Here is a 26,504-nt window from a genome sequence, read left to right as displayed (position 1 = left end):
GTACCAGGGTTTGAACCAGCGATCATTGAGAAGCAAGCCGATGTACCACAGGGCCACAGAGATATTCCATCTTAAGACTTCCATACTAAGGCGAATGTAAGAGGAACTTTATAGTGACGCCTATCCTGATGGTAATCTTCTTCTATCGTGTGGGTTGTGAGGTGAATTACCAACCTCATCAACCCTGGTGTCAGGGTTACTATTGAGCCGCCAAAGGCCCCTGACATGACTCATATAACGACTACGTACTTACATCAGTAAGTAGTAACCGGGACCAACGGCTTAACGTGCCTTCCGAAGCACGGATCGTCTTACTTTCATAAAATCAGGAGATCGGCCTGTAATGTCCTAACCAAACTAGGGACCACAAAGTAATTTTTGTGATATGTCCCCACCGGGAATCGAACCCAGGACCTCCGGATCGTGAGCCCAACGCTCAACCACTGGACCACGGAGGCCGATGGTAATGAAAAGCGTGATGCGTCTGTTGGTCTAGCCTACCCCGATACGGGCGTGAACCTGGAAGGTGACAACCTTATATCAAAGTCGTGACATTTCCACAATGATGTTTGGAGTCGCCATTTTTCAATGATTACAATGACATTTATCGACAACGTAAAGGTGATAAAAGTTGATTGCATTGAAAAAGGCCCACGTACCAATAAATCTTGCTATCTGAATGCTTGCCCACATTTTAATGTATTTTCTGCACTGTGAGTGAAGGATTGTAATAAAATAGTGCAGTAAGTGCTCCGTATTTTGTTTAGAGTTCAATTTGAAAAATAACTTTATTCAGTAGGTAACATAGTTACACTTTGAATCGTCATTTTTTACATGACGACCGCCTCATCCGCCTAAAACTGCTGCAGCTTCTCACAACCTGTATAGCCGGGGAATAGAAACAAGAAAAACCTCGGCCCAGGGCCCTAGACGTTCTTTAAAAAAAACTTAAAATATTGTTATACAATTTAGTGTTTTGCCAGTTACATTCATATCTTCTAAATAATCACCAACCTTAAAATAACCATAATAATACATAAGTCTAGAAACTAGCACAAAACAATTGAACGATTTTTCTTGCGTCGGCATAATCCCAGATAAACAAAAAAATCCAGTTTTTTCGCTTATTATACCGAAATATATATATTTTATTTTTAATATCTTCAATTATGAACACAGTCAAAAAAGAAAACGTGGAAAGTTCCACTTGTTATTAACTTTTCAAACGCCGGAAGGCAGATCTCAACCAGACACAATGTAAAGTCTTTGCGTCTGGTATTTCGGCAGATGAGAGGTTAAGTCAGAATCATGAGCTAAATCATCCCCTCAGTATTCGGTACGGTGTCCCTGTTAGTGATCCTGAATACCTCTAGTTGTAAAATGACAGTTCTCACCTGCAATCCACTTCTGTTGATTGGGAAGCGATCTCGATCGAAGTCCCGCTCGTGAGGCAGCGGCGAGTTGGATCGCCGCGGCAGCGTCGCATGCGCAGGAGAGAGCGTCGTGTCTGAGAAGACTTCATCTGTGGACAAATAGTATTCGATTATTAGTACGGTTTTATTCAATAGATTCTGTGGTTCCTGTGTAGCACTGGTTCAAACCTTGGTACCAGACTTACACCAATGAGTTCTTAATCCAACACAGTTGGCTCCACCATTATAGACGGTTATACATCTCACCACCTGTCACGTTGGTCTAACAGAAAGCTCGATGGTGCAAGGTACTTAGTTCATCTTACGATGGATTGAGTTACGTAAGTATATATTTTTTATTCTGTGATAAAATATTGAGGAGCTCGGTGGCGCAGCGGTTAACGCGCTCGGTCTGCGATTGTTGAAGTTAAGCAACTTTCGCAAAGGCCGGTCATAGGATGGGTGACCACAAAAAAAAACGTTTTCATCTCGAGCTCCTCCGTGCTTCAGAAGGCACGTTAAGCCGTTGGTCCCGGCTGCATTAGCAGTCGTTAATAACCATCAATCCGCACTGGGCCCGCGTGATGGTTTAAGGCCCGATCTTCCTATCCATCCATGGGGAAGGCCCGTGCCCCAGCAGTGGGGACGTTAATGGGCTGATGATGATGATAAAATATTACGGTCTTACTCTTACAAGTTGGTCGAGGAAACATTGCCATTTTCCCAGTATTCAGGAAGTGAAATAAAAGTAACATTCCTACTTCGTTCTTCGTAGATAGGAAATATTGTATCAGTGTTGTCTTCCGTAAAACAGACATGTTTTCAAGGTCAATTGCGCATGATCTACATGGCAATTCATATCATAGTACGGTGCTATTAAAGTACTAAACCGTGCATCAATCATTGCTGCCTTAAAGTCAATCGAAATAGATACTAAAAGGTATTTAAATGTTGCTTGTAATCCTACGTCTTCTTTAGGCTTATTTAATTGCGGAAATATTTTTTTGTGTTTTATCTTAATTGATTATTGATGAGACTTCCTTTTGAGAAAAAAACAAAATGGTAAGTAAAAAAATCATTCATGCCAGGTGCCTAGGTCATACAAACAAACCAGTAACCTGGCCTATAACCAGTGTTTAACATACATAAAATGGCGCCATGAAAAGTCGAACCATCACCTATATAAATGGGGCTTAAAGGAGTCGCCATACTGTGAATGTGGTCACCCGGATCAAACCATATCTCACATAGTGAACGAGTGCCCTCTACACCAGTTCCCAGGTGGCATAGCCGAGCTGAATTGTGTGACGGATGCGGCAGACTTGGTTAGGAGAGCTTAAGCTGGATATATGATCCACGCAGGATACCTATTTTATTTTTGTCTGCCATACGCAATAATAATAACGTACATAATCGTAAATGAGTAAGCTACACAATTATAAAAACTCCAATAATGAAGATGAGGATTATGCCCTGCTAGTAACAGGTTATCTCCATCAACATGTATACATATTCAAAAGTGTGAAACACTTTCCTTCGTGTGAAAGGTCAATGACCGATCTCGTCAACCCTGGTGTCAGGGTTACTATTGATCTGCCAAAGGCGCCTGACATGGCTCACGTACCGAGTACGATCACGAGCATTAATTTGTATACACTTTGGTACCATGTCACATTAACTTTTTTGACAAATTGAACTGTAAGTCTCACTAAATGTCAAATATGTTAGTGCGACAGAGTCCTAAAGTGGGTACATTATATTGCTCATGACTGTACATATTTAGTACATTAACAAATAGTAGCCTGCTAATAGTGCCCTCCGAAACTTGGATCCCTATTCATTGACAAGTTTAGAATCCGCACGCATGACTTCATAGAAGGTCTTTATGTGGGCAAAGTATTATTTCTACGGCTCTGCCGTTACAAAGACCGTTTTTAACATTAAGACCGTTTAAAAAAACTGTAAGATTAATTTAAGAAATGACTTCAATTTTGTGGCTTTTATACTTTAATCGGAATGTGGTTGAGCTAGGATAGTGGTTATAACTTCATCTTACTGGATCCTGATAATGATACTTTCAGACACCAGCCGGGTCTGCATGACAACTTGACATGAATTATATTGAGCGTTTCGACCAATAAACGATACGAATGATATCTACGCAAATGGACGTCAAACGGCTATTGGTCGAAGGCCTTCATATAATTCGCGCCGCGGTTACCATGCAGACTCTTACCATGAGGCCATAACCAAGTTGTAAACGATTATGACAACCACCATAATCATGGTAATCGTTACTGTCTTTCAATAAAATTCAAAATCTACAACGGCTAAATGCCTACCAAATATTCTCTATCGATTCTTTATCCCGGCTATTTGGTCCAAATAAGGAAAATTGTATTCACGTACTGCAGTGAGTCATATAATGGCTATTAATAACTTCCACACATTTTATGGTTCGGTATTTTCATTGCAGCAACTGCAGTTACTTTGAACAATGTTAGACACAGGTGAACATAAAAATGCAAATAGCCTTATGAAAGTGTTTTGTGATAGCTCTGCCTTACAATGATTATGTAGCAAAGTCTGAGCATATAGTGTAGTATTGCAAAGGTGAAGAGTTTTGAAACGCATTAGAAAATTCTAGAAGAACATACATGGTGCACACAAACCATGCTTCAAAGAAACTGACTAGTTACTTGATACCGTCATTTTTCAATTCTATCCAGTCATCGCGTTTGATGCGACGACACCTCTTGCTCCTAGTCAAGGAGTTGTCGCACCACTCTAACGACTTGATGAATGAGTCTCTGCAAGACATCACCTCACGTATGAAAGATATCCGCTCACCAGATTTAAGAGTATTGTTTCTCGAATCATCCTCATCTTTCCTTGGCTTGGCTTTGTACTTGCCCAAGGTAACCTGGCTTGCTATCTGTTCACTCGATAGCAACAGCTTAGTCGTTGATTTGTTGTATTCAGCTTCTATTTCTTTTGTGTCGTCTAATGTCGGGAAATCGTCAAATGTTTTCGTCACTATCACAGAAGGCAGTGGTGGCGGTAACATAGACTCCCTTTCCCTATTTAACGTGTAACTGGTCCCTCTAGGTCGTACTAGAGACGAGTTAGGGTCGTCAATAGGGCTGTCGTGTTGTTCTGACGTGGCGCCGCACGCGCAACAGAAACACCATTTCAAACACACGCGAAACATATTTCTCTTTTCACTACTTTCGTTATTATTAGTACTAACTTCATACACATTCACTGTTTTATATCCAGAATAGTCAGAATCGATACTACGATTTTCAAAAGTCAAATATTTAGATTTAGATTTACGCCCTGAAGCCATTGCACAGAAAACACGGGTAAACTTAACTGTGTGGAATTATTTAATGGTAAAACAGATGAAATCCCCATTTTTATCGTATCCTGCGCTTTGCTTGTTTCCTGTTAGCGTACCGATAGTAACACTGATATGGAACAATGCTAAATGTACTGGCAATGTCAGTGATTAACTGTACCGGCGCGATTGTTAACGAATTGTGTGCGTGAATCCGGCGCCACTCCAAGAGGAACTAACGACCTACTTGATTAAGGAAAAGTTATTTTAATCCGCACCATAGACCACAATAAACCCAATTAGTATGAAAATAGAACATACCATCAATATCGTAAGGTTTCTTGCACAATGAAAGCGTAGACCAACGCAGTTTCTTTTCGTGGGCTTTTTTATCAGTAAGACAGGTGTCTGCAGTTAATGAGGTTGACGAATATGCAGAGAAATTTTTGTCACTGTCCAAATTAAGTACTGGCAGAGAACTTCCAAAGTTATTGCTGAGTGTTTTCGCCTTTGGCATTTCAGTCGGAGTACTCGCCAGACTGTCTGGCGGTGAGGGTGTCTTGTTGCTATCGCAGCGATGTAAATCACGAACTGAAGACCCAGCGTACCCAGATTCTGATCCTGTTGAACTGGCATTGTCTATTTTATCAAGTTCATCCTTATTACAGTATTCAATTTCTTGTGTCATTTGTTCGTCTACTGCTACTTTTTTCTTTAGTGGAGTAACAACAATGTTACATGATGTCGGAGGCCTCTTCACATTAATTTCTGTATTGTCTATCGCCGGTGTTTCAATCTGTACTTTATAAAGAACAGGCACATCTTCAGCATTTTTATCAGCTAGTTCTGGTATGTCAGGAAGATCATACTTAGCCATATGTGTGTGGGGAATGTGGCTATCATATGTTGTTTCTTGGGAAGCTGTATTTTCCAACATTTTCTTTTCCTTTTTACCAAAAATCTGAGAGAAAGTAGATTTTTTATGCTTAGCCACGATTTTGGGTGTAGTTACCTCGGGAGCATTGACTTTGATATTTGGTATTTCATTAGATTTTACTTCATCCCCGTACGCAGAATCTATTTGTCTTGAAACACGTTTGTTTAACATTGAATCGCTTGAGAAAAGTTCCTCACTTTTTGATTCTGTTATCACATTACCTGAAGAATTATGTAACTGACTATTCAGCATTTTGTTGACTTCAGTTTTATTATCGGTAATTTCAATTTTATTAACATCATTTGTTACTGAATTACTCGTACTTACAGTCTGTTTGTCATGATTGGTCGCTTTATTTATTTCATAAATTGGAGTATTTGCTTCAGTTTCATGCACAAGAACCACCGTTCTTATAACTTCTCTACCCACATTATTAGAATCTGGTACATCTAATTTATCACTTAATGTTTTATTTAAAATAGCGACATTTTCTTCTGTGAGTTTCTGTGCCTCAATCTTGAAATTATTTGGATCTTTACTTATCGTTTCTTCAATTTTCTTTCCAATAGCGTACGGTTCGCTTACTCTTTGTTTGAGAGAAATAGCTTTAGGCCTTGATAGTTCAGAAGCCAAAAACGAGTACAATTTTAGTTTCTCTCTGTGTTCCTTGCGCACTTTTGTCAATGTGATAGGTTCTACATCATTCTGGTCTTCCGTTGAGATGCAATTCCAGCAAGACACTTCTTCATTCCTCTGTTTGCGAACTTTATGTTTGCCTTTGTCACTATCACTACTATTCTCTTTTTTACCCATTGTGATATATTGCCTAATAATTAGGTAATATTACTGTTATTAACCAGTGCAATCAACTAAGCAACTCCCGAGAAACTAAACCCGTGAACGGCCGTCGCTCACTTAAATAAGGTCGCTATTAGGTTGTTCAGATAATGTGTTTTAAACGAGTTCTTTATTTGTGATTTAAAATGTTCTACAAAATAAAAAAAACATTATGCAATAGCCATAAAATACCTTAAAACAACAGACTAAATCGATTAGATATCATTAGACCCTCAATTTGACTTTATAATTATGTTCTATGTACTTTTTCTAAAAATATATTTTGTATACCACGGAATCACGATAAGACGTGACAACCTTCGTAAACTTGATACAACTATGGAACAATCTAGAAACATACTCCAAAATTGTTATCCAATTATTTACTTGTTTAGCCTAGAAGTTGTCGACAAATTGATATTTCAAATAATTCATAAAAAAAATGTAGTTAATCTATTTAGGTAAATATTTATTTAAATTATGATTATTATTATTATTATTATTAGCCTATATGATCCCACTGCTGAGCAAAGGCCTCCCCCATATGAAATTATGATAATTTTTAGATATTAAATATCAATAAGAAATATGAATAAGTAATAAATAATACTATAAACTATGTACCTAATATAGTAAATCTTAGCGTAGAGTTTGTTATAGCATATGCAAAGTTTATATTTATGCATACAAACAAAAATACACTGATGAAATACCTGATTTATTTCTATGACAATAATTGTTATGGACAGTCCATTTTAACGCACACAACATACCATAATTGGGACCAATTAGTGTGTATGAGGTCAAAGGATTAATCTAATTTGAGGTAACCGATGCTATGATGACTTTGTGTCCAATTTTTCAGCTTTTTGAAGAGTTTTAGTTTAAATCCTATTTGTAATTTACTTTTAAATAATTTCAATGTTTTATTTAGACTTTTATTATTATGAAACATCACACAAACAGCATCACGCCTGTATCCCACGAAGAAGTAGACAGAGGAGTAAGTACATACACCTACTCTTCGTTGGCTATGTTTAAGTTCCATGTAATAGGGACATCATCATTATCAGCCGTACGACGCCCACTGTTGGGCATAAGGCTCCGCCAAGGATCCCCACGACGATCGGTCCTGGGGCCTGTTTAATAAAACTTACAATTGTAAATTACAACGACAATTTGATGTTCATTACGTAGCTAATATGAAACTGCAAAATATTCGTGATCACACACTCCGCAATGTACATCAAATTGTCATTGTAATTTACAATTGTAAGTTTTGTTAAACAGGCCCCTGCGCTGCCCGCATCCAGCGGCTTCCCGCGACCATCACCAGACCGTCGGTCCACATACCACAGTAGTAGTAGTAGTAGTAGTAGGTGGTAGGGACATATTAATGGAAATTTTAATTATAAAACTGCCGATTCATTATGTAAATTAGCCGTATCAAACACCAATCAAATAGTTTAGCTTGTTATTTGTGTCATGGTCATATGGCCTACCAAATACTGTTAATATAAAATACTAAATACTGTGATAGCCGATGGCTTCGTTATTTACGAGTTCTATATATAGACACTAAAACAGTTGGCTCGACTATTGTAGGCGGCGATACGGCTCACCACCTATGTTGGTCTAATAGAATGCTCGGTGAGGTATGAGTACTTAGTTCATCTTCCAATAGATGTACCACTGACTATCCCAAATGGGATACAGTCGCGAGCTTATGTTATGTGTTATATAAAGACAGATATTACTTGCTTGTATAGGGAAATCAATCATTGTAGGCAATCTGATAATGTGATGAATGATGTTACAGAGGTTGGTGTAAAATTCCAGCAATGAATGTAAACATTACATCATGATAATTTCACGCAAAGTATCAATCTTTGCCATTTATATTGTACTGAGAATAAATAATAAGACGCATCATATTAAATATATTTTTGTACTTTCTTAGTTGTTCTTAATTTAAAAATAATGTAAAGGAATGATGACGTTAATGATGTATTAATTATATTCCTTTATAATTATATATGAGTCTTAATTAATTTATTATATATATTTAAACTTCTAAATGATTTTTCTCAATAAAAACTTTGACTAAAAATAATTAACGCTATGCCGCCTTTGGAATTCCTTCCGCGAATTTCGTTTCATATTTAGTCGAAAGCAATACGAATATTTGATTTGAAGCAAGAAATCGCAAGACTGCGAGATTTTTGTGCAGAATCTCTGCTGCATAACGAAGAGTACACACACATACGTACATAATAAACTCACACCTATTTCCTATCCGGGAAGCAAAGACAAAGGAAAAGAATTCTACTTGCTTTGATTGTACATAGCTTTCATTCATGAAGTATATATATAAGTATTGCAGATTTTTTTAGTTCTAGAATATGATACTAGAGGGCGTTAGTAGACAGACAAACAAAATACTAATATTACAAAATATCAAGCAAGTAACACATATGTAGAGTTCAAATGACGGCTCTATTAGTGTTTATTTATCTCATCATAACGACTCTAAATAAAATGTAATCGTAAATATAAATATAACTGTGTATCTGTGTTTGTGTCTGTTTGTTACACGCAGCTGCGCAAGCGCCAGTGTCCGTGACCAACTGTGACGTTCCGTGTCGCGCACATTTTCACCTCATCTCACTGCCGCTAACCTACATGTTTGAGCAATATTAAATGTTATGTTTCTAAATAATTAAAGTATGATTCCAAAAGGTTTATTTGACTTTCGAAAATGGGAAGGAAGTTTAGAACTCTATGTTTTATACATCGTCCAACAAAAGTAAAAGATTAGTAGAGTCCTAATATTATAGTCATCACTAATTTAACAGCCACGCTCTTGTAGCATTCTCCATGCTATTTTTTATTGAAAAATAAGTCAGTAATCGTTTCCCTCTTCGAGTGGTTTGTGGACTGCGGTGCGGAAATATTATAGTAGATAGCGTATATAAATTATATTTTGAACTTCCATTTTTAATGGAAAGTCATTTTTTTAAACCGTGCTGTTGTTGACCTCCAGATCATGAGCCTAACGCTCTAATCTCTAAACCACGTATCCTTTTTGTCACGATAATTGTTATTTAATAATTTCAAACACGTTTAACTATGTCTTCTCCATCTATTTAAGAGCTTATTTACATACATATTATTAATTAAATTAAAGTTTTGACCTATGCTAATACCTATGCATTGTATATACATATTTACATTCGATAACATACCATTAGAATGGCATAAAATACAGATTATTATAAATGTCATGTCATTGGACCGATGTTGAAAGGAACCGGTGTTTAGTACACCTGGAGACGTAATATATACTTACGTCTTAATGCCTCAAGGCATCGTTTCAATCCTCTTAAGGTTAAGGCTGTATATCGGCGCCTTATAGTGAAAACATACAGGGTGTTAGTGACATCGTAACGAATACTGAGGGGGATGATTCGGACCATGATTCTGAGTTAAAGTGGAATTTTCCGTCGCAAAATTCATTTATTTTTTGTCTTTTTTTAATTTTATTTTCAATTCTATACATTTGCAATGGAAAAAATCCACTCGATATTAGCTCAGAATAATGAGCAGAATCATCCCCCTCAGTATTTGTTACGATGCCACTAACACCCTGTACAAGTACATACAAGTAAATAGAGCGTAAGTGACATCGTAACAAATACTGAGGGGGATGATTCAGACCATGATTCTGATATCAAGTGGATTTACCTGTCAGAATATTCATGAAAATTTTAGTGTCTTTTTTTGTTCCGTTACTTTTTTTCGTTCCCTACTTTTGTCTCAGAATCATGGCCTGAATCATCCTTCAAAGTTTACGATGTCACTACACAATAGTGCTTTTTTGAAAAATTACATTCTGATGAAGTTTTTGTTCATCATCATCATTTAAAAAATAAAATGGAAATTATTATTATTTATTTTTGTTTTTTACAGCTTTAAGAAGTTGTGATTCTTGAAAACTAAAATAATTAATCATTTTAAAATATTATAGGTAAGCGCGTTGAAGTCTTTTGTTTACAGGAAGTAATGAGAGGACATATCCAACGTGAATTTGTAACTTATTTGACTTTATGAGTTTGAATTAAAGTTTGGATTATAGATAATTGATAGTGATATCTAGAATTTGTGCCCGGTTAATGGCTCGCCCCCTATTACATAGGAGTTAAACATAGCTGGCGTGGAGTGGGTGTGTATACTTTTTGTGGTGTGTTTTGGTTTTGTGAACACTTATGTGATGATGATGATGCTTCACAGTCGATTTCGACTACAGCGACAGCAGCTGGTGGATTCATTGACGGTTGCCATTGAAGAGCTTGGTAGTATAGTTGGGGTAAACATTTGTTTAGGGCACCTTTTCTAGCCCCTTCCCCGGCTGAGCGGGGGAAGCAGTGCGTCCCTAAATAGGGCTGCTCCGACACTCGGAGCGCTGCCGAGTCCACGCTGTTACCCCGGGTCAGCGTAGAAGCGACGATCGACATGTATAAAAAGGTTAACTCTCCGCACGCTCCGACGTAGATTTACCTAACCCCCTCTGGGTCTGACTTTAGTCTAAATGGCTGATGGCTATATTTATATACAAAACATCAATAAAGTACTTAGTTCTTAAGGGTGTAGGGACCCTAGTCTAGTTCCTATCCGTTACCTAGATGGCGTACGTCTAGCGCATTCAGCGTGAAACGTAAATAAATTAGTCTTTTTCTCATTTATCATTATTTCTGAGGCTTCATTCTATTTGTACCACAAAAGGTAAAATAATTATGTATTTTCTTTTGGAAATACGATGATTACCGAGGAATTAAGACAACAGGAGTACGGTCACGAGCATTAAACACTTTGGTACCATGTCACATTAACTTTTTTGACAAATTGAACTGTAAGTCTCACTAAATGTCAAATATGTTAATGCGAAAAAGTCCTAACGTGGGTACATTATATTGCTCATGACTGTACCTACACTACAAGTAATAAAGCATGATTTGTGAGTTTCTAAAACGGAATGCACGTTTCCAAACACGTTTTCCATATCAAATCGCTATCGAGAGTATTGGCACATGTTAGATTAGTTTAGAAAGGCAGACCATTGTTATCCGACCGATCGAGAGGGCTTTTAAATAAACCAGTTTGAACGACAATGACACCTTTTTAACATACACACATAAAGTCACGGGGTAAGCAGAGCCACGAGTAACCAGGAGACTTGCAGCTACAATACAAATACACTTTATTGCACCAAAATAAAAAGAAATAATTTCAAAAAGACTCTTAACTAAGTAAATGGCAAATGGCGGCCTTATCGCTTATGGTGAGGTGAGGAAAAATGTAAAAAATTTAAAGATTGCGGGTGCAAACTACAAATACAACTTACCAATAAATACATGCAAATAAATATATAACATACTTACAAATATATATACCTTACCTATATACATAACCTAACATATATACCTACTCTTCTTCTTCTTTGCGAGTCGATGGCGATCGAAGCTAAATTTTTGCTGACCAATAATTGGCCACGCTTACGGCATTGTCAGTGACTTCGTACAGGTCTTCAATAGTGCAGGTGTTAGGGCACTTAGGACAGCACAAAAGGTGAGCCATAGTTTGTGGTGATACTCCACACTCGCAATCATCGCAACCATCAACCAGGTATCCCCACCTGCAGAGATTATCCTTGCAGCGGCCAACCTGCCTACCTATACCTACTTATATTAATAGTACACACAAAATACCTAATACCACACACACACAGCTACTTGTGATACAAAGCCCTAAGATGGATATGATGAACCGTATGGTGATAGTGATCAGTCCATCGCGCGAACCCATCTGCTCCCCACCAGCGGCTGAGCTAGGAAGGAGCGGAGCGGTCACCAGGGTCTGTTTAATAAAACTTACAATTGTAAATTACAATGACAATTTGATGTACATTGCGGAGTGTGTGATCACGAATATTTTGCAGTTTCATATTAGCTACGCAATGAACACCAAGTTGTAGTTGTAATTTACAATTGTAAGTTTTATGAAACAGGCCCCAGGTCGCAGTTAACCTATATCCGTAGAGAATTAGATAAAATTGCAGTGGCCACCCGTAACCCAACCTGTCGCCCATTCATGGCTGTCCCATGGCTGATCCGCCCATGGAGCTAAGTACCCCCCCCCTCCTCGGTCATACTTAAATTTTCAATCGTATGGGCGTCAGACGACACACACACAGACGCGTGTACGATAACGTCAATGTGTAGTGTTTTGTATGAAGTGTCCAGGGTATGACGGTGCAACACATGCGATCAGTCGGTTTTTACGACAAGCCCGGGAAGATAAGCAGCTGACCTTCATTTTTTCATTCGCTCCCAGTCCAGCACAGAAGCGCCTTTTTAACACGGCCAGTTAATATCTACGTACAATGGCAATTGGAACTTTATTACATTACAATAGAGTGTAAAGAGTGTATAGAGTGTGTGTGAGTGTGTAGTGTGTAGAGTGTGTGTGTGTGTGTGTGTGTTGGTACTCCACCTCACAACCCACACGATAGATAGATAGAATAGAGTGTAAGAGTAAATAGGCCATTGTGCGGTAAAAACAAGTTCATTGATGAAAACATTGAATGAAAGTGTACCAGGGCCTTTTTTGTTGATTGTAGTGCCTTATGGAGGACAATTGCTAACTGTATATGTTGTTTAAGGCTGTACGGATCGTCAAAAAAGTGTAACGACCTCCGTGGTCCAGTGGTTGAGCGTTGGGCTCATGATCCGGAGGTCCTGGGTTCGATTCCCGGTGGGGACATATTACAAAAATTACTTTGTAGTCCCTAGTTTGGTTAGGACTTTACAGGCTGATCACCTGATTGTCCGTGATTCAGAAGGCACGTTAAGCCGTTAGTCCCGGTTATAACTTACTGATGTAAGTACGTAGTCGTTATATGAGTCATGTCAGGGGCCTATGGCGACTCCAGGGTTGATGGGGCTGGTAATCGACCTCACAACCCACACGATAGAAGAAGAAGAAGAAGAAAGTCCATGAGTCCATGTAAATACAAATCGAACGACAGGAAACTGTGTCACTCGACCGTCTTATTCTTCGTACAATTCTGTTCTGGTTCACTTTTCACTGATTACGACTATTCATTAACGAGGACACCGAAAGGTAACACACACTAACATACTTCTTTTTTTACCACTTTTTTTAACGGAAATGGCAAATCTGGTAAACGACAGTCTCTAGATATGTTCATGTTTTTGCCTAAAAGGAATTACACGGGTTTATGTATAAGAATTCTGTGCAAATTAATATTGGTGCTAATTCCTGCAGACGCCATCTAATTTTAAGTAATTCAAAGTCATTTTCTTATCCGTTGAAAAAGAAAGGGACGGGCAATCGACAGCCATAACATTTATGAAATACACGTCAATCTAAAACAACCGTCTAAAAATTTTACATCGGCCAATAACCCGACAGAATTAAGTTGACAGCACGTCAAACGGATTGCATACCAGCGAGATGCCTATTTTATTTGCACGGGTTATTTATTAATTTTAAAATTAACTTGTTGACTATCATCTGTCCCTTTCCTTTTCGGCGGATAAGAAAAAGACGGGTATAACTTAAAATAAAATTAGGAGGTGTCTGCAGGAATCTGGGCCATTGTATACCTAATTAAAACACATAATACCGGGTTCTTACCGCGTTAATCAGGGATATGATATGGGAGTCTCATATCCCTGATTAACGCCTATACAACTGCATAGAATTTGTTGGCGATTGATTTGATGGCCTAGTGAGATATGGCTCTTAAGACTACTTCCCAGGGACATAAAAAACTTATTTACCATGCTAACACGTTGAAAATGAAACCAGTAAGCTACACCAATGTTCATAAACATTATAACATTGCTCAAGTGAAATGTAAATGTGACAAACACCCGCGGCCGTGGCCTCAAATCTACCGACCTCTAGTACTAAACTAACTCCGCTTAAACCATACTTCGTTCGGTTTTGTCATTTGAAATAAAACCTCATTTCGATATTGCTATTTGAAAATAATTGATTCTCACAACTGTTGCCATCCATTGCGTTGCTTGTAATCATGCGATATTGTTTACAACACTTTTAGAATTGGTGTATAGTAAGGAATAGTATTTCACGTCGTTAGTGTTATTGCTTTGCCTAACCTAAAGATTTGTCAGGTTTCTGAAATAGTATACATTTTAGGTGTTTCTTTACCTATATAGATATTGAAGAGTCATGAGTACAAGCTCGGAGAAGCGTGGATACTCATATTTTCATTCATATATTCTCTCTCTTTCTTTTTTTGGATTATGCGGGTGCTAAGGTGGAATCTTGAAGTAACGACATGTAATGAGCGTGTTATTTAGTTGTCTTCCACTAAAAACATCGTTAAAACAAAAAAATCGACATAAGTAAATAAATAGCAACAAATTATACATCAATTAATAAAATAATATCGCGCGTTTTAAAACGTAGCGCCATCTAGTGTGATACACATGAACTATAAAAATTACCTATTATGTTTCCAACGAAACCATGATTCGCCGTTAGTCATTATAAGAACGACTGCCAACATAAGCCTATGAGTGACACGACTGATAGAGAACAGGTCGGCCTTGTAACAATCACTCAAAATAAAACTAAAATCAACTATGAACTGTAGTAGGTAAGTTCTCAGTAAATTGAAAGTAACGCTACACGCGTTTAAGGAATAATAATATTATGTTAGTGACATCGAAACGAATACTGAGAGGAAGGATTAAGCATGTGAATATCAAGTGGTATTTTCCGCCGCAAAAGTACGGATCAGAAAATAGTTAAAGAAACACTAAACTGTATACATATCTATACGTCTCGTATCTCGTAGAACGTCTAGGGCCCTGTGCCAAGGTTTTTCTTGCATCTTCTTTTCTCCGACTATACAGGTTGTGAGAAGCTGTACTAGTTTTAAGCGGATGAGACGTTTATTATGTAAAAAACGACGATTCAAAGTGTAACTAACTATGTTAGCTACTGAATAAAGATATTTTTGAATTTGAACTGAAGTAATACAGGAATTTCGCAACCTAATCATTCTTAAGCATTCCTGTGTTGTTGTGTGTGCATTCCATACCATAAAAAAAACCATACCATAAAAAAATAGGTACCAGTATACGCGATAGTTACTATCTGCCAACTTTAGACAAAAAAACATGAGGACCTGTCCAACCGGCTTAGTTTGACTCTTAGTTATCCTCTGGCTCTGGACTTTGAACCATTTTCAATCAGGACTTGTTTGAACATTATGCGAGATATTTAAGTAAATTATTTGATATTTATTATCGCTGATGTAGGACGAAAAGCCGCCAGACTCAAATGGGATTGGGCCGGACATGTTTGTCGCATGCACCCTGAGCGGTGGGCACGGATCGTCACGCATTGGGTGCCTCATGACGGGTACAGGCGTCGTGGTAGAAAGAGATGGCGCGATGACTTGGAGGCTTGCCGGAGGGACTGGCCGGAGTACGCACAGGACCGCAAGAAATGGAAAGAGGAAGGGGAGGCCTTAGCCCAGCAGTGGGATCTTGTGGGCTATATTAGATTTATTATTTTCTGTGTCTATAAGTCACTGTGGTTCTGTGGTACACTGTCTTGCTTCTTAAACGGGGAGCGCCGGTTCGCTTCCTCGTAACGGACTTCCGCCAATGCGTTATTTTATCTTAAGTGCAATTTTCACTAACACAGTTGGCTCGACTAATACAGACGGCTATGCGATGTCGTAAGCTGGATATGATGAACCATATGGTGATAAGGGATCAGCCTATCACCCATAACATTAGTACATCATGTTAGAGGACACAGCCCCTCTGTCGGATTTTACGACACACATACATAGATATACATAACTGGCATAAATAAAATAAAACCCGGCAAAATCATCTTGTAAGTCAATCTATCTCCAATCCATTAAAGCCTACTTAACCCGCAAGTCAAACTGGTCGCAAGCGTATACCTACAGCGGTAGTTTTATTTTCGGCGCCCGCGCACCGCGCGGTTACAACCGTAGCCGTTCCACCTCGCTGCCGTTGCCATATTCTACCAACCTGTTCACCGTACTAGGCTTTATAATCCTGATATAAATAAACTGAATTTGACTTTATGAGTTAGAATTCATGTGATGGTATGTGTTAGTGAAATAATACATAGCATGATGCATGACTATCTTGTAACAACCATGTATCCAAGCAAATAAAATTATTCTATTCTATTCTATGGAGCTGTGGTAGCTCAGTTGGTAGCTTGCCTCTCACTTTGAGGTCGCAGGTTCGAATCCAGCACAGGCGTAAACCAATGATTGTCGAATTTGTTTTCGAAATCATGTTTGGATCATAAATGATTATCACGTGCTCAGCGGTGAAGGAAAACATCGTGAGGAAACCCACATTCCCGAGAAATGCATTTTCGAAGGTATGTTACCTAACTGGCTTTCCCTTCGCGGGTTGGAAGGTTAGACAGGCAGTCGCTTCTGTTAAGATCTGTTACATCTTCAGTTTAGTTAAGGGTACCTTGTGAAAAACGGGGTAATGCTAAGGAGATGATGATGACGCGTGTATCCCTGAAGAAGTGTATAGTATAAGTAAGTATTATAACTGTACAGGTCGTCAACTTATGACAAAGTAAATTGTTTTGGTTGTGTTTGAACCGAAGAGTGTATATAATATTCATTGGCGAAGGTGAATTGTTTCGTTTTTATAAGCACAACACCGGCCCGGACTGACAATAGCCCTCTGTGGTTCATTAAACAGTTGGCGTAATTGCGAAAGAATGATGCAATTACTACCGGCACGGATGACTCGGTTTGCTAAGGAACTGTACTGGTGAAATTGGCAAAAGATGAAATGATGAAAGTGTGACAGTTTCAGTTTGGAAACCGAAAATCCAAAATTACGAAGGCTGAGACTCCGATTTTAACATAATCATTGCATAGAATCACGCCTGTATCCCTGAAGGGGTAGGTAGAGGCGCTTAATACGTACACGTAGGCCTCGCCAGCTATGTAAAAGGAGGCGAACCTATTAATCGGGCTCAAATCCTGGAAACCACGTGATGTCAATTACCTACTCATTTATTTGTAATAATAAATGTTTCTTGTAAAATAGAATAAAAGAGAAATCTTACACGAAACTTTCTGTCCGCGAATCGTCCTTAGCTGAAAGGTTCTGTCGTCGAGCCAATCATATGTGAAACATTCTGTCGGCGGATTGTTCGTAGTTGAACAGTGTCGTCGAATCACCCACAAATGAAAGGACTGTCAGACATAGGTTTCAGACTCGAAATAGTTGTTTATTAAAGGACGCCACACACAAAAACAAGACAACAACATCATTTAAATTTTTCACAAAACAATTACAAAAAAATCAAAACGGATGTCCGTCGAAATAATCATAAGGTGGTGGTGGACCTGAGATAAAAGCCCACTCAGCACAAGTCGCGGCGTGAACCACGACACTGGTATTATGTGGACCCTGTTGGGTCGAACTATATAAGTTACATATTATAAATATATCTACTGTACCGCGACTTCATCCGCGTGGCGTGTATCTATCTTACGCGGTTTAGATTTTTTCACACAAATGTTTTTTCCCGCTAACTCCCGTTCCCGTAGGAATTTTGCAATGTCCTGTTGCAACTAAACTTTAAGTTTACTAACGTACCTGCATGCCAAATTTCAAGCGTCTAACTTAAGCGGTTTAGATTTTTCATAGAAAAGGATTTTCCCGCTAATTCCCGTTTCCGTGGGAATTTCGGGAATTCCTTTCTTAGTGCACCTCTACTGTACCTAAGCTACGTCCCTTCCAAATTTCAAGTGCCTACGTTTAGCCGTTTAGGCTGTACGTTGATATGTCAGTCAGTCAATTTCTCCTTTTATATATTTAGAAGTATAGTTTAGGAACCCGGGCCTCCAGATTGTGAGCCCAACGCTGTAACCACTAAATCACAGAGGCTGTTTATATACTCACTACTTTCTTAAGTTTTCTATTAGTCTTGATATTATTATAAATATTACCTACTAGTTAAGCGATTGGCCTTCGGATGTTATCGCTGTGTGCACGTAATCAACTTCTATATAATTGGGCAGTTTAGTTTTTTTTACACCTTTCCATTTCTTAAACTAATAATTGTAGTTTGCTCACTTTAAATAACATTTACAAACTATATATGTATAGTTCACTGTGTTCCAAAATAGGTATTACTCTCTCTCTCTTTATTTAAGAGCTGCGCTCTTGTCGGTGGAGTAATCGCCATTCCTCTCTTCTTCCCGCCAAATCCTTCACCTTCTGATACGATACGACCTGCACCTTCTCTTTTATTTGATTCATAAATGTTCTCCTAGGTCCTTCCTCTCTTCCCTTCAATTTTTCCTTCTATGATGTTTGTTATAAATGAATCGTGTCGTATCAGGCGGCCAATCACTGATGTAGGGAAAAAGTCCGCCAAATTGAAGTGGGACTGGGCCGGACAGTTTAGAATCCTGTCGAATTAACATATTTTAAAAAGAGACAGGGATTTTGTCTATTGCCTACCTAACTACAGCTGAAATAATTGGTGCGATTATCTCGTGATGTGGGCTTGCCGGCTTTCTTGGCGTCGGCGCATGGGGTTGCAGACCTTGTCGCTACTATCCTCCAATCTAATGGCGGCGGGGAAAGTTTGCCCTATGTGTCCGATGCCTTGTCAGCATGGGGGGCCCTCAACGCGGGAGAGTCAATCCCTGTTGAGTCCGATCTTCAGCGTGCGTGGGATGATGTCGGGGCGAAGCGGATCCAGGGTCAACTTATGTCTCGTGCCGATGGGGCATCTTTGGCCAGACTCCGGGCGGTTTCCCAACCTGAATCTGGGGCATGGTTGCACGCGTTACCCTCCCCTCACTTGGGCACCTTATTAGACGACGACTCTTTGCGTGTGGCGGTGGCTTTTCGCCTGGGTTGCAAGGTGTGTGAACCCCACATATGCACCTGCGGTTCCATGGTGGAAGCTGATGGCCATCACGCACTGAGTTGTCGACGTTGCGCGGGGAGGTTCTCGCGTCACCATGCACTCAACGATATTATCCGGAGGGCCTTAGTGTCAGCGAGCGTACCCTGCGTGCTTGAGCCCCCGGGCCTGTGTAGGTCTGACGGGAGGAGACCGGATGGTTTGACTTTGGTGCCTTGGAAAAATGGCAAGTGCCTGGTTTGGGACGCTACTTGTGTCAGCACTGTTGCCGCCAGCCACCTTGGTCGAACCATCCACTCACCGGCGGCAGCGGCTGAGGATGCCGCTGAGAAGAAGAGGGAGAAGTATGCAGCTCTATTGCCTGCATATAACTTCGTGCCCGTTGCCGTGGAGACCTTTGGTAGCTGGGGGGCGGACACCAAAATCTTTGTGTCAGAATTGGGTCTCAGGCTCAGGGAGAAAACAGGTGACTCCCGCTCCGGCTCGTTCCTGGTCCAAAGGCTGGCCATTGCCATTCAACGCGGTAATGCGGCTAGTGTTGTGGGCACCTTTGCTCCGGGAACAGTGAGGGGCGGGTTATTTAATGACTAGTTTTTAAGTTTGTATTTGTGACGTATTGTTATATTGATATTTACAATAAATTTTAAAATCATTCATTTTCACTGTGTTTCGTTTGGGCACATAAGATAATGCGACATAGTTTTAAAGTATGTATTTTATTGTTCGTGACTGTACTTATTGCGTTCTAAAAATGATCAGCTGTTTAAATATAATTAGAGACAGGGATTTGGTCTATTGCCTACCTAACTACAGCTGAAATAATTCCTTTCACCGACTGAATGAGTTCGCCGGTAAATTACTCGCGATTGAGTCACAGCGTCACACGATGCAAATTCAAATAGCCACTGGATATCCGTGACTTTTCTGATTCTTCACGCGATACGTAAGAGTTTATTACTTTTTTAATTTGTAGGGGTTATTCGGAATTTTCATATCGAATTAACGACTGACATGAAAGGATTAGAAACACGTTTTCGTTAGACCAACATCATGACAATGTGTTTGAGTACTACAAAATAAATCATCTCCTTAGCATTATCCATAGCATTATTATTGTCTTTCACAGGGTCCGCTTACGTAACCTGCAGATTTGATAGGTCCGGTAATTTACAGAAGCGACTGGCCTGTCTGACCTTCCAACCCGCGAAGGGAAAGCCACCCCAATACAGGTTAAGTCACATATCTCCGAAAATTCACTTCTCGGGAATATGGATTTCCTCGCGATGTTTTCCTTCACCGCTGAGCACGTGATTATCACTTATGATACAAACATGAACACGCAACCAACCAATCATCAATGAACCCAATCATCAATCATCTATGAACTGAACAAATTCGACAATCATTGGTTTAGGCCTGTGCTGGATTCGAACCTGCGACCTCAAAATGAAAGGCGTTCCACTGGGCTATAAATACCTAAACTGCCTATATACGTCCCACTGCTGGGCACAGGCCTCCCCTCAATCAACCGGAGGGGGTATGGAGCATACTCCACCACGCTGCTCCACTGCGGGTTGGTGGAGATAAATACCTATGAAAAATAAAAGTTGCTCTGTCTACTACGAAGTAGATAATGTATCTGTGTACTTATTAATGTTTTAAATATCTTGTAATAGCAATAAACTTAAGTACAACTAATTGACTATAAAGGAAATGTGTAAATACAGCCTTGTAGAGCGTTATCAAGCGATAATCACTTCCCGTGACCGTACAGAGTGCGAATGAACGTATAACTAGTTCGTGACCGATTAGCTCAGTTGCAAGTTGCACCTGTTTTGTACAAAGAGCCCCAGGTCCGATTCCTTTGGTTGCAATAACATTTGCAATTTATAAATGTCTGTTTTAGTCTTGCGAACGTTTATTTTCGTTTACGTTTTTTTTCCAAAGCAATTTATAATTGTAATTATTATTTATTATTCTTTTTTTTTGTTATGTTGGTATCATTATAATGTTTATTGCACCAGCCCGTGCTCCAATGAATAATCTTCTTTCACCCTAAGGTTGCCTGGCAGAAATTGCTGTTTAGCAATAAGGCCGCCTACTGTGCTTATGTTTTATTCGTATGTTTATGTCCTTTATATATGTTGCTGTGCAATAAAGTATTATTGATTGATTGATTGAATTATTATGTGAAGTCAAACATTAACTTATCTTCTATGGGCAGTCGGAGACTATGCACTTAAACTCAGTGCATTTAGGTTAGTACACCGACTTTTTGTTTATTGAGCCATTGTTCAATATATACGCAGGTACAGTTATTGTTTAAATACTGAAACCAAGTACAGTTGCAATCACAAGGCGTGACTCGAGCAAAAAATAAATATATCCAACGAAGCCTGCGCAAATAATACGCCTAGCATATATTGTAGTGATATAAAATTGATATTCTCTCTCTTTATTTAAGAGCTGCGCTTTTGTCGGTGGAGTAATCGCCTCAATTTTCATTACTCCATAGATATGGCGTGTAGAACGGTGGTTACCCCAATCGCAAATTGATATTATAGCCTGAAAATTTAAACTAGGCTTTAACACATGTAACGTAAACTCCGGCATCGCGGCAGGATCGGATCCAGCTTTTATGTCTGGTGCGGTGTCACCAGGTTGCTGACAACCTATCTCCGTAGAAAATTACATACTTGTCCAGGTGGGGGGTCACTACCATGCCCCCTACCCCCCGATTTTCCCTTGAATCCCGGTCCACCCGGACACGCCATACAAAGATCACATTTTTACCGGTGCTAACGCGTGAGCGCGAGAGCTGCCTACCCAGCCAAAAAGCAATCACTATAATATATAGGGAGTAATACTGAGGGGGAAACGGAAACTTCAACTTGATGTCAACTCAGAATCATGATCTGAATTATCCCTCACAGTTGTTACCACGTCACTAACACCCTGTATAATGACATATTTATGGCTGATGACGTCGGTCATTGATCTCACAACTCACACGAGTAAAGAAAAAACTACGACAGAGAACATAATATAGAAGCTATAATTAATAACCTATGTTCATAATAATATTATAATACCTAACACCGTATTCTTGTGTTGTACGGTCACGAGCATTAATATGTATACACTTTGGTACCATGTCACATTAACTTTTTTGACAAATTGAACTGTAAGTCTCACTTTTTTTTTGTTCTGCTAACATGCGATCGGTCCCTAAACCATAAGCAGTTATGTTGTATTGCCAGTGGAATGTTAGGCATGCCTTTCCAGTGTCAGGTTGCCTTCATTTTGTTTCTCCCAGAAGTTTGTTTGTCCTGCTGAAGTTTGTCCCAGATATGTTGCTTTTTAGGCGTCTCAGCGGTAGTGGTTCACTTAAGGCCGATGCAAGCCTGTTTTCATGGTGGACAATCCTTTTTCTATAAGGCTCGATAATATGCATATGTAAGTCTCACTAAATGTCAAATAATGTTAGTGCGACAGTCCTAAAGTGGGTACATTATATTGCTCATGACTGTACATAGTTTAATAATGTGCATGTAACATAACTATGATGAATAAATCAGCGACATGCAAGTTTCTCGTAGAAAGCGAGTCGCGCGGTGTTTTCCCATGGACGCGAGAAAGTAGTCGCACGACTAACCTTTACTTCGCGGGTATACTACTATTCCGGGCACGGTATGTTGTAGTTTTACACAGAACTTCTATTCTTTATTTATTTATTTGTACACAATAAAACAGACACAAGAAATATACAAAGAAAACAGATAGTACAGGCAAGCTTATCTCTAAACAAAGAGATCTCTCTTCTCTCTTGTGATCTTTCTTTAATACAATTACTAATTATATTTTCATATCCACCACCAATCCGCAGTGGAGCAGCGTGGTGGAGTATGCTCCATACCCGTTTGGTTGATTGAGGGGAGGCCTGTGCCCAGCAGTGGACATATATAGGCTATATAAATATGTTATGTATTTTCATATACTTAGATTAGATAGATCAATTTCAATAGCTTCTTACAGCTGCTTTTCCTCGCCTATACAGGTTGTGAGAAGCTGCCCAAGTATTCTCTTTGGACGAGACGTTCGTTATGTAAAAAATGACCTTTCCAAGTGTAACTATGGTACCCATAGAGCAACACGGGCCTCCGCCTACTGAATAAAGATGTTTTGGTGTTTGAATTTGCGCGGTACAAGTTAGAACTGACAAAATGCAAAAGCAATGTTGTAACGTTTATCAATACAGTGATGTATTAGTCAAAGATTCGGCCCATTGATTCTGTTCTATCTAATAATAGAAAGGAAATACTTGGGATTAGGATACTATGCTAGAAAAGATTTGTGGATTAAAATTAGCATCTTTTAGAATTGAATAATATGATAAATGATAAGTGCGTATGCATGTTTAATTTATGATGTTAGCCAATGTTTTTAATATAGTCTTTTAAGACATAACAAATAAATAAATTTGAGGGGATGTCAAAGCTATTTATGTAATTTTAAAGAAATTGCAAGTGCCAAAAGCGTGGGGTGTACGGACTTCCCCCATAACCAAAACCTGTTGATGTATTTCTGTAAATGTTATTGTATTTCTTAATAATAAATAAATAATTACGTGAATATGTTACGTTATATTATTACGAATAGATTAGAAAGGGAACTTCACAGCCGGTGAGCCGGTAACCTCTTATCTGTGAGATTAGGGCCGAGATACACTACGCCGGAGGTAATGCAAATATAAACATTGCTTAACATGCGTGCGTGATACACGCTCAGTAGCTCGAGGGAATGACGACGGGCTTATGAATGGTTATGTGAGGTGAGTACATTGACTTCATCAACACCAGCCCATTAACGTCCCCACTGCTGGGGCACGGGCCTTCCCTATGGATGGATAGGGAGATCGGGCCTTAAACCACCACGCGGGCCCAGTGCGGATTGGTGGTTGTTAACGACTGCTAATGCAGCCGGGACCAACGGCTTATCGTGCCTTCCGAAGCACAGAGGAGCTCGAGATGAAAACTTTTTTTTTTGTGGTCACCCATCCTATGACCGGCCTTTGCGAAAGTTGCTTAACTTCAACTGTTTACCGCTGCGCCACCGAGCTCCTCAACACATTGACTTAAGAAGTGTTATAGCAAAGTATAGTTGCCTGACGTGGGCTGGGATCCCACCCCTATGCCGTCATTACCCCACCAGCTCGTACGAAGCGTTTCGATTTCTCGTTTCTACGAACGAATGCCTATTCATATAGAAGCGCAATGTCTTGTGAGTTTTCTAGTCGTCTAGAAGGAAGTACATTGACCAAATTGGGAATGATGTCTTTAGAAAAAGTTAAGTAGTTAGATGAATGTCGAGGAAGCAAAAGAAGTGTGTCAGGATAAAGGCAAATGTAATTCCATAGTCTGCTGACGTGAGTTTATTAATGTATGTCTTCTAGTCACACCCTAAATACTATGACGTGACAGTACGAAACCAAGTAGAGTCGCTGAATGCATCAGCGATCTAGCCCCGACTTGCGCACGAGTGAAGGCAACACATTGTTTAGATGAACTCATCCGCTTGCGTCAAGATGTGGTCGACCTCGGGCTTTGTGCCAGTCTGGTCGACCCGAGACGCGGTAAATGCCTCTCCGACCGCAAGTTCCTTTATTAAATTGAACCTAACTATAGCTTGGAACTTTCGAAATTCTTATTTTAAAATTTAAAAAGTATTCTTTTTTCATTTGTGAGGAATAAATTATAATTACGGATTTCCTGTAGGTGCTCATTTTCATTTTAAAGAGGAACAAAGAAAGATTGTATGTCTTAGAAGCTCCTCCGTTGAAAATTGAGAAGTATGCAGTATTTTACGAAAAGTACATAGATAAAATATACATTGACGGTAAAATGGCTATGGAAATTGGGAAGCAGTTGAGATGTCGTAGTTACTTGTTTGCAGGAGTAGTAAAGGCGAGTGGGGTTAAACCTGCGATAGCGGTTCTCATACAAAATGCGCGCTCTTTCTTCTGCTCCATGGACCAACCTATTGGGAATTACCCGTAATCCCATGACGATTAAAATTAACAAAGCGTCCCTTGCTATAACTGTCAAATTGGGACTTAATGATAGATGCCCTATGTGTAAAGGATCTTCATTTAAATCTTGTCTTTGGTTGGGGGGGTTAAAGTTCCAAGTTTTATTTTATACTAGCTTTTGCCCGCGACTTCGTCCGCGTGGCGTGTTATAAAAAAGAGATCTTTGTGTGTGTGTGGGAGTGCATGTCAAATTTCAAACGTCTAACTTAAGTGGTTTAGATTTGTCATACAAAAGGATTTTTCCGCTAATTCCCGTTCCCGTGGGAATTTCGGGAATTCCTCTCTTAGTGCACCTCTACGGTACCTAAGCTACGTCCCTTCCAAATTTCAAGTGCCTACGTTTAGCCCTTTAGGCTGTGCGTTGATATGACAGTCAGTGAGTCAGCCAGTTTCTCCCTTTATATATTTAGATTCTTCTTGTTGTTTGTGTACTAATACTAGCTCACCTACCAAATATCAGTGAACGTCAGGACCGCCTATGTAAGTATAACATATTTTAATAAAATATATACAAAAAGATTGTACGCATTTTGTGCTGAAACCTACTAAGATAATGTAGATTTGTATTTAAAAGCTTGTAGCTCATCTTTATAGGACTTGTGGAAGTGGGTTAAAAGGGAGTGAATTGTATTCTAAGGTTAGTGATTATTTAGAAGATATGAATGCATGGGATTAACTGTCTGAGAACTGATATTAGGCAGCTAAATTAGTCAATTGTATAGAACGAAAGAACGTCTAGGGCCCTGTGCCGAGGTTTTTCTTGCAGCTTCTTTTCCCCGGCTATACAGGTTGTGAGAAGCTTCAGTATATTTTAGGCGGATGAGACGTTCGTTATGTAAAAATTGACGATTCACAGTGCAACTATGTCACCTA

At 39.3% G+C, this 26,504-nt stretch overlaps 1 protein-coding gene across 2 annotated transcripts in view; it reads right to left on the bottom strand.

The window, feature by feature from the left end:
- Positions 1–26,504, bottom strand: part of LOC126369598 (uncharacterized) — a 149,851-nt gene that overhangs the window by 12,168 nt on the left and 111,179 nt on the right. For both annotated transcript variants that reach the window (XM_050014083.1, XM_050014084.1), the window contains exon 5: positions 1,395–1,522. In XM_050014083.1, coding sequence (XP_049870040.1) covers positions 1,395–1,522 — 128 coding nt within the window. The remainder of the gene's footprint in view (positions 1–1,394; positions 1,523–26,504) is intronic.

This window comes from Pectinophora gossypiella, chromosome 9, assembly GCF_024362695.1.
Source record: "Pectinophora gossypiella chromosome 9, ilPecGoss1.1, whole genome shotgun sequence".
In the NCBI taxonomy this organism is placed as follows: Eukaryota; Metazoa; Arthropoda; class Insecta; order Lepidoptera; family Gelechiidae; genus Pectinophora; species Pectinophora gossypiella.
The sequence above is the reverse complement of the archived record's forward strand: the minus strand, read 5'-3'. Positions and strand labels throughout refer to the sequence as shown.